General features: G+C 51.3%; 1 protein-coding gene across 3 annotated transcripts in view; it reads right to left on the reverse strand.

Moving 5' to 3' along the window:
- Nucleotides 1–2,293: 2,293 nt before the first annotated feature.
- The window catches only part of ANKRD11 (ankyrin repeat domain 11), a 134,706-nt gene continuing 118,113 nt past the window's right edge, over nt 2,294–18,886 (reverse strand). For all 3 annotated transcript variants that reach the window (XM_032701222.1, XM_032701223.1, XM_032701224.1), the window contains exons 5-13: nt 17,719–17,889; nt 16,421–16,624; nt 14,336–14,478; nt 13,477–13,624; nt 5,992–12,719; nt 4,790–4,888; nt 4,556–4,699; nt 3,864–3,956; nt 2,294–3,061 (exon numbers count right to left, since the gene is read on the reverse strand). In XM_032701222.1, coding sequence (XP_032557113.1) covers nt 2,876–3,061; nt 3,864–3,956; nt 4,556–4,699; nt 4,790–4,888; nt 5,992–12,719; nt 13,477–13,624; nt 14,336–14,478; nt 16,421–16,624; nt 17,719–17,889 — 7,916 coding nt within the window. In that variant the 3' untranslated portion in view covers nt 2,294–2,875. The remainder of the gene's footprint in view (nt 3,062–3,863; nt 3,957–4,555; nt 4,700–4,789; nt 4,889–5,991; nt 12,720–13,476; nt 13,625–14,335; nt 14,479–16,420; nt 16,625–17,718; nt 17,890–18,886) is intronic.

Below are 18,886 nucleotides of genomic sequence, written 5' to 3' on the forward strand. Positions count from 1 at the left end.
CCTCTCGGTACTGGGGGACCCCCAGACCAGCTGGTGTTGGGGGTGCTGGGGTACAGCCGAGGGTGCCAGGACCCATCCGTGAACACCCATAAATGCACCGGGTCCCCTTAAACCTCAAAAGGGGCCAGTGGGATTCTGTGACCCTCCCCCAGGAAGGGAACTGGTGGGCACCCAGTGCCCCATTACCTTGTGGGAAGAGCCAACAGAGCAGTCGAGCTGCAAATAGTGGGGTTTTTTCCCCTCTTCTTTTTAAAATTTACTCACAGACGTGATTTCTGGGGGCAGCAGCATCGCTCGGGTGCTCAGCTCCAGACCTGCAGCAGTGGAAAAGATTCCATCTGCAAAATCACATCAAAAATCACATTGAAAAATTGCACCTACAAAATCACACTGAAAGAATCACATTACAAAAAAAAAAAAAAAATCACATCTGCATTTCTTTGCCTCCCTTCACGGGATCTGCACCCATGGACCTGGCTGGGAGTAACAGTGCTGGGAGGAAAACTGACCCTGGAGACTCCCAAGGCCACCAGTACCATGATCAGATGAGCCCACAGGACTTTCCTGCTTTATACACTGATAAAAGGCCTCTCCATGCCTTCAGAGATGAATTTAACAGAATAAAGAGCAGGGCTGGAAATTAATTAATGTATTTGTGGCTGCTTTCTTGAAGCCCCTGACATAGAAGCAGCCCCCAGTCCCAGTGCACTAGTTGCCCACCCTGATCCCACAGCCCAGGGCAAGGATGGGGGAAAAAATCCCTCTGGTTGTAGATGGGACATGGCACTGACCATCCTACTGCAGCTGCAATGAATGGTCCCACTGCAGTGATCCCTGATCCTGGTGCCAGCAGTGCCAAGGCAGGAGCTGGGGGTTGGGGAGGGGAAGGTGGGACCCTCCTTGAGACGTGTTGGAGCGAAACCCTCAAGGTCCCCATGCTCAGACCATGGAAAATTCCACAACCGACTGCAAAGATGGTGGGAGTGCAAGGGGGGAACCAGCTTGGGGGCTGAATCCAGGGGCCCCCCCTAGTCCCCCCAGCATGGCCTCACCAGCAGAGGAAGAGGAGCCAAATGGCATTTGGAATACCTTTGCTTCCCAAAGTGGCAGCTGAGACACTGAACCAGCACGAACACCCAGGAAAATCCAACAGAAGAAGCTGGAGAACTCGGAGCCAGCATCAGGGGTCCACAGAGGCCACCCCTCATCCTGGCACATCAGCCTGGGGAAAGCAGCTGTGGGCAGCTGCCCATTGGGAAAGGCTGGGCAGCAGGTGAAAGGAAAGCACAGAAGTCTTGCATAGGCAGTCGACCTGCCTCCAGCTGCATCCCTGAGCTGACAGTCAACTTTGTCCCCTGCATTAAGCCCAGGCCCACCCTGGGCCTTCTCCAGACTCTGCAGCCCCAAAGAGCAGCTCCTCGGCTCACAGTCACTACAGGGGCTGTAAACTCACTAGCCTGAGCCCAAACATTCTTCATGTCACACTGTGACCCCCCAACTGGCACACGGCACAGGGGGGGCTCCCCTCTCCCCATGGTCCTCCCCATCACAACCAGCTGAAGGGTTTCTAATCCCACTGGACACAAAGGGGTAGGGAAAGGGGAGAAAAACAATATTCAAAATCACAGAACCATGAAATGGTTTGGGTTGGAAGTGACCTCAAAACTCATCTTGTTCCAACTCCTGCCATGGGCAGGGACACCTTCCACTAGACTAGGTTGCTCCAACCTGGCCTTGAACACTTCCAGGATGGGGCAGCCACAGCTTCTCTGGGCAACCTTTTCCTTGACACGGAAAGTGCCGCCCAGGGTGAACTATAAATACAAAGATAATTTTAATTAATTTATTTATTTCTTTACACATAACTGAAAGTGATGTTACAGTACATAAGTTATTTACAACTGTGCAGTAATGTGTTGCAAAATAAATTATCTAGAAGGCAGCAAAAGTACATTGTTAATGTATATAAAAACTGTACAGCATTTATGGGATACAATTTTTCTTTATATGAGTATTGGCTCTGTAGTGTTTTCAAGTTATGTTCTCAGAAAGAGAAACGAAATGCCCAAGATTAAAGGAAAAAATATATAAACCACGTGGATTTTACTCCATTAAAAACACAGTTGGCAAAGTCCTTTCTCTGCGTCGCCGTCTCCCCGGCCGTGCCGCCCCGGCGGCTCCTCTGTTTGTCCCCGACGGTGGCAGCGGCTGCTGTGGGCACATCCCGGAGCCGTCCCCGCTCCAAGCCGCCGCTGCCCAACTTGGACACTGTCTTTTTGTTGCTAATTGGGGATTTTTTGTGACTTTTTTTTGTTGGTTTTTTTTTTGTTGGTTTTTTTTTTTTTTTGTAGACATACCCATGATGGAACGAGAAACTCAAACACCCCCCCCTCCCCCCATGGTTTCCTACTGCAGCTTCTCCGAGAGGAGATCCGCGCCCGGTGGAAAACAGAGAGCTGGAAATCACGGTGTTCACAAGTACATGGTTCACGTGGTTGCTGGCCCCGCTCAGCAGCTTCTGCAACACACACACGGTGTCCTTGGCCTCCTCCCTCCGCGCCCTGGCCAGTCTCGGGGCCGCCGAGTGCCCGCCGCCGGCACTGCCCAGTGCCTCCCTGCCGCAGCCGCCGGTGGGAAGGAGCTGCGCCCGGCCCGCTGCCCCGCGGAGCTGCCGTCAGTCCGGAAGCGAGGGACATGTTGTGAAGAAAGTGCAATTATTTTTTCTTATTGTTTTGTTTTCTGCCGATAGCTGCTTCCTCCTCCTCTGACCAGGGATTCATCAGCAAGCGGTAAAGGTGAATGTGAGCTCGACCGCCCGACCTCGGAGCGCTCCCGTCCTTGCCAGTGTTCAGTGATGTCTCCTGGGGTGGAACTGTCATGCCGGCAAGAGTACGAAGTCATCGTTCACGTCGACCATTGGCACATAGAACGAGGGCACCTCGTTCACACAGAGAGATTTGTGCCCTGCGGGGTCCAGCTCCTGCACCTTCAGCTGCCACTCCATCCTCTGCACCGCGTTCAAGGCAGCTGCTTCATGTTGCTGTCGCATGAGCAGGCATGTCTGGATTGGGAAAAACCAATGGGAGGTGAGAGGGGAGTGGGAGAGGGCAGGAGAGGGTCCTGCTGCCCGTCCCACCCAGCAAACCCAGGGGATGTGCAGCCACTGAGGCGGGCACAGCACTAAATGCAGTAAGGGATGCCACACACAGGACAGCTGGATTTGGGATGTCTGCTGAGCCCAGCTCCAGCAGGAGCAAACCCAGAAGCTTTGTGTTTGAAAGGCTTGGAAGTACCCCAGAGCACGGACCCCACCGATGATCACTTTGGCATAGTCCCCATTGGCCCCCACAGGGACCTTCTCCCTTCATGGGACCTGCCAATCCCTTCCGTGTCACCAGCTGCAGTACAACTGTCCCTGCTCCTTCCCGTGCTAGAGTGTGGCTCTCAGAGCTTTCTGGAATCACTGCCCGGGCTCCTGACACTCTGAAGCTCTCCACAGGTTTTGGGCTCACTGCAACACGTGCTCCTGGTAAAGAGCAGCCCCTGAGGGTTCAACTGACTGGGAAAGCTCCAACCAGAGGCATGAGGGGGAATACCAGCTGAATTCAGCCCCAAGCTGAACCTGCCTCCCCTCCCCATTTTTGGAACCAGCGGAGGCCACTGTGCTCCCCAAATCCCTGCAGAGGCTCCCAACGCTCTGCTGTGCCACTCATGGGAGCATCCCCACCATGCAACCCTGCCCTGACCACCTCACAACACCCACTCTGTGCTGGAAACCACTAAGGCAGCTTCCACGCTCCAGCCACAGCCGGGACCCTTCTAGAATGCCCCAGCCCGGAGCACGGGGCTCCCAGGGCTCTCACCTTCATCCGATCATACTTGTCATCCACATCCTGCAGCCAGGAAATGAACTGTCGTGCGTTGAAACGGTCTCTGACCGATTTGTTTTCGTCTCCCTAAGGAAAGGACAGCAAAAGGAATGACACGGGGGATTATTTTTGTACTTTAAGCAGTTACAGGTCTCACAGGCCACATTCAAACCCCTCCTGGGGCACACACTCCTCAGAAATGAGGTGCCTGCAGGGATGGAGGATGGAGCATGCTTCTTCCAGCTGCTCCTGAAGCCCCTTCCAAGGATTCAGCCTTAGGTGGGGATGCACATGCCTGTGTGCACACACTCCCTCTTTTAATTTGCTTTGCAGGGAATCTGTCCATGTCAGCCCATCACAGCACCTGCACCTCCCTGTCTCCTTCAACTCATGCCAAGATCACAGCAGCACAGACACTTGGTTGGGAAATGCTGAGGGATAAATCAAAGCTCCTGGATCAATACACAGGTCACTAATAAATCCCAGGACCCTGTCCCTACCCAGGATCCCTCCTGCAGTGTAGCAGTGTCATGGCTCTCTCCCCTTCCTTCCACAGGAAAAGACCCAGGGAGCAGTAAAATAAACCTTTCCAGTGTGTGAGATGATCCTGATCAGGAAGAGCAAAGGGTCCTGAGACTCACTGATAAACTTCTGAGACACTTCTCCCCACCGAGACAGGCACTGACCTGATTTTCTAGAGGCATGTTGTACACCTCGGAGTCCAGCAGCATGGTGCAGGCACTGAAGGGCACGGCCTGGTTAGCGATGGTCCTCGCTGCCCGGCAGTGAACCCTCAGGATCTCCTGCTCGCAGGAGACGATGAGCTTCTCCTGAGGAAGAGCAAAGCAGTGAGCATGGCAGCCTCAGCCTCCCCAGCAGAGGAAATTCGGGCCCTGTTCCCCAGCTGAGTGCCCCCTTACCCGCTCTATGCTGTGCTGGAGCCGCAGTTTCCCCCGGACGGCCTCCTGCTGCTTGAAGAGCTCCTTGAGCGGCTCGGCGAGGGACGGCGGTGGGGCAATCTGTGGGCACAGGGATAGAGCCAGAGAGTCAGAGCCAGGATCACTGCTGGGAGCACAGCCTAGGGTGCTGCCAGAACCCTGAAATGTACATTGGCCATGGACTTGGGGAGGGAGCAGGGGACACCCCATGGGGTATCGTAGTGAGAAGGTCTGCCAAGGACAAGATCTCGCTGGTGCTCAGACCTCAGTGAACATGAGACAAGAAGGCAAAAGGTGCCTAGTGCTGAGAGCAGAGCTCAGCCTCCAGAACTAGAGCCTGAACCCCTCCACGTGCCTCAGGGCAGGTTGTGCAGGTGCCCAAGCGTGTCTGATTGTTGGAGAACCACTGCCAGGAGCAGTCTGGTCTCAGCCCTGGGATGGGAGCCTGTGTACCAATCTATCCTGCACCTTCTAGGGAGCAAGGTGTTCCTCCAGCACAGCCCCAGCTGCCAACAGAGGAGCAGGTTGGTCTAGGAAGTCTAGGAAGGAATAAGACGTGAACACAATGCCAGGGCCAACACCCCTGTGGCAGGAACTCACAGCCTGAAGTCCTTTGCCCTGTGCACAGCAGGGAACAGAACCTGGTGTGGCCAGTCACACTGACCCTCCTCCATCCAGATCCAGATTTACTGCCTGTAGCACTAAGATTGATGCACTTGTATTAGTGAGGCCATTCATCAGCACAGCAGGGAAATGCTGGTCCCAGTGCCAAGTCAAATAGCAGAGTTTGGGAAAACGAAGGCAGGAGTTAAGAGCCATCCTTTTCCTCTGTTCCAGATTCATTATCCTGTTACTACACTGCTGTAAAAGCAGCTTAACCTTCCAGCTTCAAATCCACTGGATTCATACAAACTTTGCTCTAAAGCCTGACCAAATCTCGGGTCCCTCAGCACAGCCCAAGGTCTTCCCTGCAGAAATGCAGCATCTCAGGGGCTGCATTTAACACACAGCCATGGACTTATCCAGGCTCAGGTTTGGTGTCATATTATAAAAGCAGGTTAAAGCCACAGCTGGGACATGTAGGCATTGCAAGGGTGGTCACAAGGCATGGAGGAAAACTTGGTTGTGCCTTTTGCAGCGAGGGAGGGGACAGTCCCTGATGCTAAACAGAGAAGGTGACTCACCACTGGAATATGGAGCTTGCTTAGAGGTTTGCCATCCAACAGGTAGGAGCCTGTGTAGGTGACATACTCAGCGTAGCACTGTGGAGCTTGGGGAGTAATATAGCAGAGGATTTTCCTCTTCTCCTCAATCTTTTTCCTGATCTGGAGGTACTCGAAGTAGGGGTTGGACCTGTCACTGTGGTACGGTTCGATGTCATCCAGTTTTATCGCATCCACAATAGCTGCCAGTGTTTGCTGGATCATCTCCCTCGTCTGCTGGGTGGACGTGTTGATCTGCTGCTGCAGCTGCTGGTTGGAGCGCTGGAAGCGGCGCTTCCGCGGGTGTTGAGCCTGGGAATCTTCCTCCTCCGTGATGCGGCCTTTGGCACGTGTGACGGGTGCGGAGACGGGAGGAAATTCCTTCTCGGCTGAGGCGGCATTCTGCTTGTTTTGGTTGGCGAGCATCTGAGCCCGGTTCCTGGTAATCCGCTGAGGAATCTCTTCTATTTTGGGTGGTTTGGGAGCTTCTGCTACTGGTTTTTGTATTGGTTCCACAACTTCTGGTTGAGCATTGCCTGGAGGTGTGTCCGCCTGGGATGATGGGGCCTGGCTCCCGCCACGGGCCGCAGCACCGTCCTGAGGAACGGCGCCCTCGCAGCCAGACACGGGCAGGGGACAGGGCTGGGAGCTGTTCTCTGTCACCCCACCAGCAGATGACAGCTCCTCGTGCACGGCCTCCACCTCTTTGTTCTCCACCTGTGCGGACTCTGACGGGGTCTGCTGAAAAACCTGCGTTTCCAAGTCCTCCGCTCCTTTCTCCTCAGCCACGTTCAGCACCTCTGAGGTGGTTTCCTGCACAGCCACTTCTGGTTTCTGCTCCTCTGCTGGTGGCTCCGTGTCCACGGGCAGGGTGGCCGCTGCCTGGCTGGCCGGTGGCTCCTCCGGCTCGCCAGATGCTATCACGGACGCGCTGGCTTTGATGATCCCAGCGCTCGGCTCCGAAGCTGCTGCTGGGCTTTCCTCCACCGCCTCTGCCTCGGTCATCTCCGTCTCTGCAACGTCCTTAGGCTGGAGTGGTAGCTCTGGGAGTGAGAAGGGGCCAAGGTCCAAGTCATCCTCAGTGTTGGTGAAGGGATCGGGCCACGTCACTGCCTCCTCTGTATTTGCGGGTGCTGCATTATTGTTTTCCAAATAGTTGTTTTCTGGTGCAGTGACAACTTCGGCCTGAGGTTCTGCTGGCACACACGGGGGCTCTGGAGGGATCTCTGGTGCTTCTTCTGGAAGAGGCTTGCAGTTATTGAAGAAGGTGTCTAACCTAGTAGGGGACATGTAAGGAGCCTGCTCTTCAGCATTCGCTATCTCTCCAGGAACTGCTTCCTCAGCATCCTCCTTGACTTCCTCCAGCCGTGGTTCAGACACCGACAGAGGGTAAGAGATGGGAGAAACAGGGTAGGAAGTCTCTGTGGGAATGAAGGCTACCGGCGCAGGATGAATCGGTTCTAGGGAACAGAGTGGAGGTTTAGGGGACTCAGAAAACCTCTGGGGAGATTTCATCAGAAGCTCAGAGCCCATGGACCAGGGCACAGGGTGCTCTGTGGGGGTACTCATCAGGCTAGGGGGAATGGTGGCGTCTGGGTTTCGGGAAGGAGGGTTATCCCAGTCTATGTTGTTTTGTTCTGGCATACCCGAACTGAAATGGTTTTCTTCGATGGGTGGTAGGTAGGTGGATTCTGGTGGCATGATGGAGGCGGTGGCTTGCTGCTCCTCCGTGGTATCCAAGGGCATGCCAAGGTCGGGGGGAAGAGCACTTTCCACCGAAGGAGCCAGCAACTCATCTCTGTGCGAAGGGGAGGATTTTGCTTGTAAACCAGAAAAAACACTTTCAGGCGACTGGGCGACCCCGCTGACAGCTCCTGGTGCACAGTGCAAAGCTTCCACTTTGGGTGAGGAAACTCCATAATCGGGGGAGTAATACCCAGGAGATAAACACTGGAACTTCTCGGCAGGAACAGAAGGAAGGGGAACTTTCTCCTCCATTAAATGCTGCACTGGAGAGTCATAATTTGATGTTGCCGGGACACTTTGCTGTCTGAAAAACTTATCTCCGACGCTGAATTCTTCTTCAGGTGCCCTTCTGATGTCCACCGAGATGGAACGATAGAGGTTTGTGGAGGGGATGGTACGAGTCGGGGTCTGACTCGGGTTCTCGGGGAGCCCACTGGGAACGTTGGTGTATCTGTCAAAGAAGGATGGGGAGCAGGCGTTCATGGACATGGTGGAGATGGGCAGTGAGTGCTGTGAGTCTGCGCACTCGAACATCAGGTCCGTGTAGTCCTCATTGCTGCATGATGGAGTCCTGGGCGTCTGCATTACCTCCTCATAGCTCGGGCAAGAGACAACGGATGCTGGGGTTGGGACGCCCGTCGGCCGGTTCTGATCCGGCCTGGGAGATGCTGGGAGGATCTCCTTCAGCTGAGGACCCGTGATCCAGTCCTTGGAGTCTGTCCCCACGGCAGGCTGTGCCTTGTTTTCTGGTGACAGTATAGGAGTCAGCGGACCCAACTCTTTGAGTTTCTTGTCCTTGAGCTGAGTATCCAGCGACAGCGGCTTCTTTGTGGACAGATCCAGACTCCTCTTGCGCACATCTTCCGAGCTCTTAAGCTTATCCTTTAACTTGGGATCTCCGGACCTGTGCCGCATTTTCTCCATTTGCTTCATTCTCTCTTTGTGCCTTTTGTGGCGTTCCTCGATCTCCAGGTCTTTCTGGCTCAGCATCCTCTCAAAGCTGGTCATCATCAGATCACCATCTCCCAGAAGTTTCTCCCTTGGCCTGGCATCCTTCTTGCCACTGTCTTTGGAAATGGTTATTTTCTCGTTCCCATTGCTTATTTTTATGGAGTCTGATTTGTCTTTGTCTTGGTTCTCCTTGAGCTTCTCCTTCAGTTTGGTTTCACCGAATTTGAGGTTGTCCTCCTTGGATTTATCTTTAAAGGTGGTAACTTGAGGCCCATCCTTGTCTTTGAGCGTTGACTTCGGTTCATCTTTGTGATGTTTAAAGAAACCATCTGCATGTTTGTCTCTATGCTTTTCCTTTTCCTCCTTCCATTTTTCCTTGTGTTTATCCCGCTTCTTTTTCTCTTTAGCTGTGCTGATGGTGCTGGAACCATAAGTCTTTTCTTTTTCTGCCTTCTTTGACAACTCTCTTTCAGAATCATTTTTATCCTTCTTTTCAGAAAATAAGTAATCAATGCTCTTCTCTGGTTCCTCATCAGCCTCTGCTTTCATGTTGTAGGAAGAGCCAAAAGCCTCCCCATCCACAGAGAAATCTTTTTCGTAATGAGTGGAATCCTTTCTGCTGCTGGAGTCCTTGAATTCTTCTGTTTTTTCCTTTTTCTCTGTTTTCTCCTTCTTTGCTTTTTCCTTCTCGTGACTTTTCTTTGAGGAAGATGAGGAATGTCGGTGTCTCTCCTTCTCCTTGAGTTTGTCCTGCAGGCAGGGTAAAGGGAGAGAGTCCTTAAACTTTTCTTCAGCAGCATCAGCAAGAGAAAGGTTTGAAGACTCAAAGAGGCTGGTCAGTCCTGGCTCTTGCCCTCTGTCTGTGAAGCTGTCAGAGGAGATCTCGCTGATCTTGTCATTGGAGTCATCTCTGTAGTCATTCAGAGCCTCCTCCTCCAGTTTCTCCAGCAGGCTCTTCTCTGACTCCCCTCCTTTTGAAGACTTTTTCTCTTTGGAATGCTCTTTATCCAGTTTCTCCTTATGTTTGCTTTTCACCTTGTCGTCACTGGCATGTTTCTTTTCAACCTTTTCTGGGAGCTTTTGCTTGTTTTTCTTCTCCTGAGTGGAATCTATGGACATTCTGTCCTTCCTGTCCTTGTACTTCTCAGTGGAGTCTTTATCTTTCTTCTCTTTGTGTTTCTCAAAGGAACTCTTCTCCTTCTTCTCCTTTCCCCCTTCTGATGTTCCTTTGTCCTTTTTCTTCTCCTTGGACTCCTTATCCTTCTGCTTCTCCGAGTGTTGCCGGTCGGAGGAGTACTTGCGGTGCTTGTCGGGGTACAGCTCCTTCTCAGCAGCCGCATCGTCCTTGTCCTGCAGACTGTCCAGGCGATGCATTTCGCCCCCAGTAGAGTCGCTCACTTTGAACCCACTCAAGCTGTAATCATCCCTCTCGTCCTCGCTCTCATCCGTGAAGATGTCAGCGATGCTGTACCAGCTCTTCTCCTTGCCTTTCTTCTCATCCTTCTTCTCGGAGAAATCCTCACGATCTGTGGAGAAGTTTTTCTCTTTCTTCTCTTTCACTTGGTCGAAAGAACTCTTCCTCTCCTTATCTTTGCTGTGAAGATCTTTGTACTTCTCCTTAGTTTCTTTCTTCTCTTTGAAGTTCTTCTCTAGTTCTTTGTCCTTCAGAATTTTATCCGGAGCAACTTTTTCATTTTTCTCCTTGTCGCCTTCTTTGGATTTTTCCTTGTATTTTTCTGGCTTCACCTTTTCTTTTTTTTCTTTATCAGGAGCATCTTTTTTCTCCTTTTCCTTCCCAGAATGGTGCCTCTCCCAACTCTCCAGGGTTTTCCCACTGAATTCAGGGTCAGACTTATCCTTGAAGAACGTTTCACAGCCATAGTCTTTGAAGTCATCTCGATAAGGCTCCTCCTGCTTCGTCTTGGGATCTTTTCGCTCTTTGGAGCCATCAGAGGAATCTTTTCTGTCTTTGTTGGTTTCACCTGTATCTTTTTCTTTCCTCTCCTTGACAGTCTCCACAGAATCCTTCCTTTTCTTATCCTTTTCTGGTAAATAACTGGGAGTAACTTTGTGTCTGTCTGTTTGGTCCTTTTTCTTCTCGGAGCTTTTCTCCACATAGTCCCTCTCCTTTTTCTTTAGGAAAGTGTCCTTTTCGTTCCGCTTCTCGTTGTATTCCTTCTTCTCCTTTGTTTTATTTTCCTTTTTCTTATCTTTAATTTCCTCTTTCACGGGTTCTATGATTAGTTTTGCCACGGTGTCATTTTTAATCTCCCTGAAATCTGTTACTGGAGAATCCCAGCTGTCTTCACCCTTGAAATCAAAGGACGAATCAGAGGACAAGTCCGAAAACCACCTCTCCTGCTGATCATCCGAAAGGCTGAACTTCGTGTCCTCGCTTTCGGCAAACTGAGTTTTGTTATTAAACTCATCAAACCCAGACTCATCCCTGTAAAGTTTTTCTTTTTTGCATTTTTCTTTCTCCTCCTTGAAGGATTTTTCTTTCTCTAGTTTAGAAACCTTCTCCTCCTTCAGTTCATTCTTTTTCTCAGATTTGGACTGCTTGTCCTTTGACTTCTTCTTTCTGTCCTCTTTGTGTATTCTTGGCTTCTCCTCCTTGGGAGATTTCTCCTTGACAGGTTTCTCTTTTTCTGACTTACTCAATCCTTCTCTGAAGGATTTGCTCAGGTCTTTACTACCATCTTTGATTTTTCTTAATGATTTCTCCTCTTTTGAGGATTTTCCAGTCTCATCTTTAAACAACCACTCCTTCTCCTCCACTTTACCTTTGGGGAGCTTTTCCTCCTTCTTACCATGTTCCCGCTCATGCTTTAACACTTTCAACTTGTTTTCGACTGGATTTTCTGTCTCTACTATCAAACCTTTCTCAGGTTTTTGTTTAGAGTCCTCAAACTCAAAAGAAAATGTTTTGATTATTTTAATGTCTTGGCTGATGGGACACTGTCCCTTCTCCTTGTTTTTATGTTTGTGTTTTGTTTTATGCTTTTTAACAACCTTCCCCTCCTTGTCCAGCTTTGGAATTGCTCCATCCACATTGCTATGGAATGAATTCTTTTTCTCAGAAACAGCGTTGTGGGGGGTGTTTTTCTTTTTGTGCTCTGGTTTCTTCCTGACTGGCTTTAGTGACTCTAAGCTCGAGTCCTCGGACGAATAGTCTGACTCGCTTGTCAGCCTCGTCCTGGTGGAGTCCGATAAGGAACTGACATCTGACCAAGCTGGAGAAGATATGGTTTTCCAATTGTCCGTCCTCCAGTGCTTGGAGTGCTGTTCTGTAAGATTGGGATTATGTTTCTGGGATGCTAAACTCCCATGAGAAGAGGTTGATGAGGCAGACAGAGAGTTAAACAAGGAGGATTCCTTTAGCACTAGCCTCGAGTCCTTTACACAGCTAGAGCTCTGGAGAGAGTCTCTATCATCCTCCTCACTCTCCACGTTTTCACTCTCTGATTCAGAGGAACAAAACTTGTCATTTTTTTTGCCAAACCGAATCTCTTTGCTTTTCGTCTCCTTCTTCCGCTTCTTTTTTACTTTGCTTTTCTCCTTCGGTGCCTTGGTGCTGGCGGGCTCCCGGATCTTGCTGCTGGGCAAGATCGAGTGGGTCGAAAGGCGCAGCTTCTCCCCCGTCCCCACGGTCACACTGGTCTCCTCCTCGTCTGAGCTGTCCGACAGGATGCGGTGGGCAGCTTTCTTTGGTGTAATTGTGTTATTTTTAGTATAAGTTTTCACTTCCATTTTGGGTATGGAAATGAAACTGTTTGCTTTAGTCTCTTTCCTGTAATCCTTTTTCAGCAAATGTTTGTCATCGACCGGCGGGACCCGGTCCTGTTCATCGTCCTCATCAAATTCATACTCGTCCTTCACTGGCGTGATGGTTTTAGGCGGCTCCTGGGCCTTGGGCTTGTGCTTCAAACCCTTCTCAAACTCTGAGTCTGTGTTATTGCCATCAACGGAGCTGGAGGGAGCAAATGAAGGGGCATCCTCCTCTTCTGAGGTCTCTGCAGAGAGAGAAGAACAGCGTGTTAAAGGCTGTGAGAGGCTTTGGGGTCTACGACAGACATGACCTACTAAGAACAATCCTGGTACCCTTTGGCCTCACTCAGACTTTGCCAGGTGGGCAGCCAACAGCTTGGAATGCCAGGTTGGGATATGTTTTAGGAAAGAACAGCCATCCTGGCTCCAACCTGCATGGCGTGCTCCTCAAAACAACAGCCTCAGTGTATCACGAGAACTTTGCAACAGGGTTATGGTTGCACACAGCGTAGGTCAAGGCTCCCCATAAGACTGGGAACTCTAGCTCTAATTAAAACCTGCAGTGTGTCCCACAAGGGTGGCACTGGTGGGACAGGCTCTAGCAAGGACAGACTGGGAGCAGAACCTGAAACACCAGTGCTGGGACAGCCGAGGGATGGGAACACATGGCGGACACGCAAACCTCCTCCTCTCTGCAGAAATTACCCACGTCTTAAAGGTAAGACATCCATTTCCCTGCAACTGGCTTCCAATCCTGCATCCTGATTGTCCCAGGGAAGGGATCTCAATGTTGGCTGTTAGGGCAAACAGCTCCCGGAGCTAAAGCTGCTGGTTATGTTGTCTGAATTTGGGTTACAGCTACAGGTGGGCTCCTGACCACGGCAGCAGCATGTGGATATTCTGACAAGAATCTAAACTTCACTGTTCTTCAATGTCTCTGCACTAACAGACAGCTGCAGGACACAAACATCACTGCCCCGGCCCCAGACAGGTCAGTCTCACCTGTTGAGCTCTCCTCACTGGAGGGGTACGTGGTCTTCCCCAGGAGCAGATTCACCATGGTGGGAGAATTCGCTACTTTTAAAGGTGTCTCGCCCTTCCTGTTGCTTTGATGAGGATTCCCTCCATAATGTAACAACAATTTCACCACCTGAAAAGAGACACTGAGGCTTGAAGATGCTCGTGATGTTTTGATTCCAGGTATTTTGTAGAACTTTCATACAAAACTATAAGGGGAATGTCCTCAGGACATGCCTCATGGTACTAACAGTCAGCAATTAAAAAGGAGACAAAATCCAGCAACACTCCCAGGGAAGCAGTGGAATCATTATCCCTGGAAGTACAAAAAACATGCAGATGTGGTGTTTAAGGACATCGTTTAGTGGTGGGGCGTGGCAGCATTGGGTTAATGGTTGGACTCGATGATCTTGGAGGTCTTTTCCAACCTTAATGATTCTGTGATTCTAAGAACCAACCTGTGCAGGAAAGAAGGGTGAAGAACAAGACACAAAGCCATGTTCCCTTCCCAATTCCTGAGGAAGAATGAACTATCTTGTGTGCAGGGAAACACCAAGTAAAACACACAACAGCTCTGGGGCAAGGAAATACACAGAATCATTGTGTTAGAAGGGACTTTTAAGATCACCTTATTCCATCCCCTGCCATGGGCAGGGATGCCTTCCACTAGACCAGGTTGCTCCAAGCCCCATCCAGCCTGGCCTTGAACACAAATTCCTGCCCACTAAACAGCAAATGAGAATTAAATAATCAGAATCCCCGTGTTTTCACAGTTGGCTGCACGAAGCACAAGTTTACAAAAGAGTCCTTAAAAGCCCAGCAATGAAATCCAGCAACCCCCAACCTTGAAGTGCCCGTTGTTGGCTGCGTCGTGCAGGGGGGTGTCGTCGTCCAGTCCCTTGGTGTTGACCTCAGCGCCCGCCGCGAGCAACTGCTTCGCCACGTCGTAGTAGCCCCGGTTACACGCCTCGTGCAGCGCCGTCCAGCCTGCAGGGAAAGGGACACTCAGCACACGACAGCACCTTCACGGAGACACACAGACTGGGAGAGTCACCCCCAGGCACACAGGCTGCAGGTACCACTGTGGAAGGGGGGGTGTTGCTCTGATGGCCAAGTTGGCTGTGTTTGTCCGGAAGGAACCTGCAGCTCTGCCCTGCTACTCCAGCTAGGCACTCATAGAATCAATCCCACATTTCCCTCTGGTCACACCATGTGCTACAGGCAGAGCATCTGCCACAGCGGACACGGCCCCAGGAGATGGAAAGGGAAAGTTTTATGTGAGAAATGAAGAGAATTGCTGCTGTCACGTGAAAGACAGGTCTGAAATCCTTTCCTCTTCGTAGAATCATGGAATGGTTTTGGTTGGGAGGAATCACGGCCATGGGCAGGGACACCTTCCGCTATCCCAGGTTGCTCCAAGCCCTGTCCAACCTGGCCCTGAACACTTCCAGGGATGGGGCAGTCACAGCTTCTCTGGGCAACCTGTGACAGGGCCTCACCACCCTCACAGGGAAGGATTTCTTCCCAATATCCCATCTAACCCTGCACTCCTTCAGCTTAAGGCCATTCACCCTTCTCCTGGCACCACATGCCCGTGTGAAAAGTCCCTCTCCAGCCTCCTTTTAAGCACTGTTTAAGGTTTGGCTTTAGGTTCCAACTCCTCTGTAAGGGAAACACTGGTGCCCAGACTGGTCCTGAGCTCTGAACTGCAGACAAGGATCTGAAACTGGCCCCACACAGCCCTCACAAATATTTTCTGTGCTCTCCAAGCACACAGCCAGGCCTGAACACCGGCTCGGGGGGGAACCAAACAGCAGATCTCAACAGTAACAGCAACTTCAGTTCTCAAACAAACCTCTGAAGAGCACAGAACAAAATATTTTATCGTGTTCAAACAGACTATTTTTAAGCAGAGCCTGTTTTGAAGTTTCCCAGCGCAGCTGCTCCAGTGTTTTGCTGATAGCACCGTGGGAGCGCGTTCCGTTACCTTCACTTGGAGCCTTCGGAAGGGGCACCTGTGCCCAGAATTAATCACAACTGATACTTCAGTCTGGCACTCAGATTAATCATATGGGAGGAGGAACAGCCGTATCTATTTATAGCCCCAAAATCGTGCAAAGAGAACAGCAAAGAGCAAAGTCAAGTTCTTGGATGTGCTGAAGAAAGGCTGTTCCAGCCCCACCATCAGCACGGGGGTGCTTGAACAGCACCTTCACCATCATCTCATCGCTGCCTTCTCCCTGCAGGACTCGGGGTTGTTCCTATGTCATCCCACCACCCTAAGCAGGAGCTTGGCAGCACTGCTGAGGAGGAGGAGGCGGAGGTGGTTCTACCAGGCTCAGGACAGTCACCACCTCCTCTAATTCCAGTGCCTGGTGGGATCTGACCTTGCCCTTCACATTTACTCTCCATTAGCAGCACCCCCACATTCAGTCCTTAAAAGCAACTCTCAGAAATCTGCAGGCATTGAGCCCCGAACTCCAGAGCGATGACTTCACAAACCCACTCTTAGCAATGTATCTGTGCACATAATTTCTTCTATTTTAAGAAAAAGAAAGAGCTAAGCCAGCACATCTCCCTTTGCAAATCTCCCTCCAGACCTCCAAGACAGCACCTACGCGGAAGGGCAAAGGAAATGCACCGGAAGGGCCTGTACACAGTTTCAGTTTATGAAGCCAGGGCAGCCCCAGGGATTGCTCTGGATCCTGCCCAGAAAGGAGTTTTTTGTGTGGTTTTTTGTTGTTTGGTTGTTTTTTAAAGAGCAACAAGACTTTCCTCCCCAAAGAGAGAAATCACTATTTTTGGCTAATCCTCTCTTTCCAAGGAGCAACCCCATGTTATAAACAAACTACTTTGTGTGGTGGGAGCCATTCTCAGAAGTGGAACACGCAACCAGGTGGGAAGAGGTTGGGATTCCCAGGCTGGTTACCTGCGAAGTCCTTCACATTGACATCTGCACCCTCGATGATGAGCTCCTTGATGCGCCGGGCATCTCCTCGGATGGCGGCGCGATGCAGCCGAGTCTCTCCTCGCTCGTTTCTCTTATTTACTTTATCTTTGGTTTTGGAGGCAGAGTTGGGAGTTCCCTTCTGACAAACTGTAGACTGAGAGGGATGCTTTGGTGTTGTGTCAACTGCAGGGAGAGAAGCAGAGTCAGGAACTGCAATTCCAAAGAATTCCTAAACCTTTAGAGGGAGCTCGTGCATCGTGCTTCATCTCTTCCCTAAATATTCCCCACATGGCAGTGAGAGGCAACCCAGCCTCCGAAGTGGATGTGAACAGAGTAGCCTGTGTGTGTCCGACAGAGATGGGAATCACGGGCTGCCAGAGCCCACTGGAGTCCTGGCAAACACTGTGGACAATCCCGTGATTCGGGAGCAACAATGAAGCTCCTTACCCTCAAACCTCAATTCCCAAGGGAAGCGGCCTTTTACCAAGCACATGTGAGGTCTGATGGCCTCGGGAGGAGACTGTGCATTTCCTGGGAGAACACTGGAATGCAGCGAACACTCCACAGTTTTTTCCCTTTTAGTTTTCCCAAATACCAGCAACATCAGCAGTGAGATTGGTTAAGAACAACAAAATACGTGGCTAAAAGCTGCGATGTTGTGTGTAGGATGCAGATGTGACACAGTCCTCCAAAAACCCTGGGGGGGATCATGTTTGCAACAGATAAAAATTACCGAAATACAAAATCCGTGGTAAACACATTCCAGCTGCTCCGCATCTCGAGTTACAGCTGCAGTGGTTACACGTCTTATCCCCCTCCACAAGAAGAAACATTAAAAAACATAAAGAGGATGATGTTTTGTCTTTATTCACAATCCTCCTTTACTGAGATAGCTGAGAGGCCAGTGGGAAACAGGGAGATGATGTGGAGGAGGTTCCTATGGAATGAAAACTCTAGTTGAGAAGCCAGAGCAGGCTCAGTAGTGGCCTGGATTCAGCTCGTGGGACACTTGCTGCTACTGCCTGACACTGGAAGGAAGGGCAACCACAGCCACGTGCAAATCCCAGTGACACCATGGCTGGAGTCACCTGCAGAGCCCTGTGGGATGGGTGAGACCCCACAGAGCAGCAAACCAGCCCCCTTGGACCTTGCTGGAGGTGGCAGCTCAGTCACCTGAACCTCCTGGTGGCGCTGGGAACTGGAAAGACACAGCATTTGGGATGCAGGTCCCACCTGCCCACTCACACCTCAGAGCAAACCCCTCCTCCAGGTCTCACCTGGGCTGTTTGCAGACTCTTCTGCTGTCATCTGCATGAGGAGAGCGACTTGCTGGCGCTCGGAGAGCGGGTACCCTGCCCGGATCCCCGAGAGGCCCATGCCGAAGAGCAAGCCAGGTTTCCTGGTGGCAGGCTCCTTTTTAATCCTCTTCCGCTCAGGACCCTGCTTCTCTGTGGGACAAGGACACAGGAACACAAGCCATGAATGTCACCAGGACTAAAAACCACGTCCCACATCTCACAAACCGAAAAGACAGCAGTGAAGGTTGGTGAAGGATGGACCCCTGAAATGGGAGTACCGGTACCTGGAGCAGCCACCCAGGTTCACACTGCTGCAGGTGGAGCTGGGACATGCTCCACTCCTGCTCCTCCAACAGCCTCCAGTTCTCCCTCCACCATCAAAGAGCAGCACAGGAAGAAGGAAGTGGGTCCTCCCTGGGGCCACTGACAGTGCTGTGCCTCCTATCTTGTTTTAAGAGCCTCCATCCCATGCCATGGTGCTTGGAGAAGCCTACACAGCCTGACACCAACACAGCATGGACTCAACTGGAGGTATCCAACAGCATCAACAAGGAGTGCTGGCAAGACACAGGCTGACAGCTCAGAAACCTGGCCATCACCCCCCACCACCATCATCATCATCAAACCAAGGAGCCAGCAGCCAAACAGGTGTAGGGAGCACCAGGCTGGTCCTCTCCTCCCAGAGTGGTTGCTCCCACCTGGCACAGAGCACCCACCTGCCGTCAGGTCTTCTGCAACTCTCTAAAAAATCTCAAGCAAACAGGAAGAGAGGGGATGAAGAAATCCCAGAGGAAGTGCCTGGCTTGTCATACCCAAATTCCAGCCCGACACTCAGTCTCCTAAATCATCCAGGTGCAAAGGCAGCTCCTGCTGAGGGACCAAACGCAACTGCCACTAACATCAGGATTTGTGAAATTCTCCTGCACCATCTCCAGTGGGTCCAAAGAGCCAGAACCACACCAGAGTCACATGACCATGGAACGGTTTGGTTGAAAGGGACATTAAAGCTCATCTTGTTCCACCCCCAGTATGGCAGGGACACCTTCCACGAGACCAGGTTGCTCCAAGCCCCATCCAACCTGGCCTTGGACACTTCCAGGAATGGGGCAGCCACAGCTTCTCTGGGCAACCTGCGCCAGGGCCTCAC

Source organism: Chiroxiphia lanceolata, chromosome 13, assembly GCF_009829145.1.
Source record: "Chiroxiphia lanceolata isolate bChiLan1 chromosome 13, bChiLan1.pri, whole genome shotgun sequence".
Taxonomy (NCBI): Eukaryota; Metazoa; Chordata; class Aves; order Passeriformes; family Pipridae; genus Chiroxiphia; species Chiroxiphia lanceolata.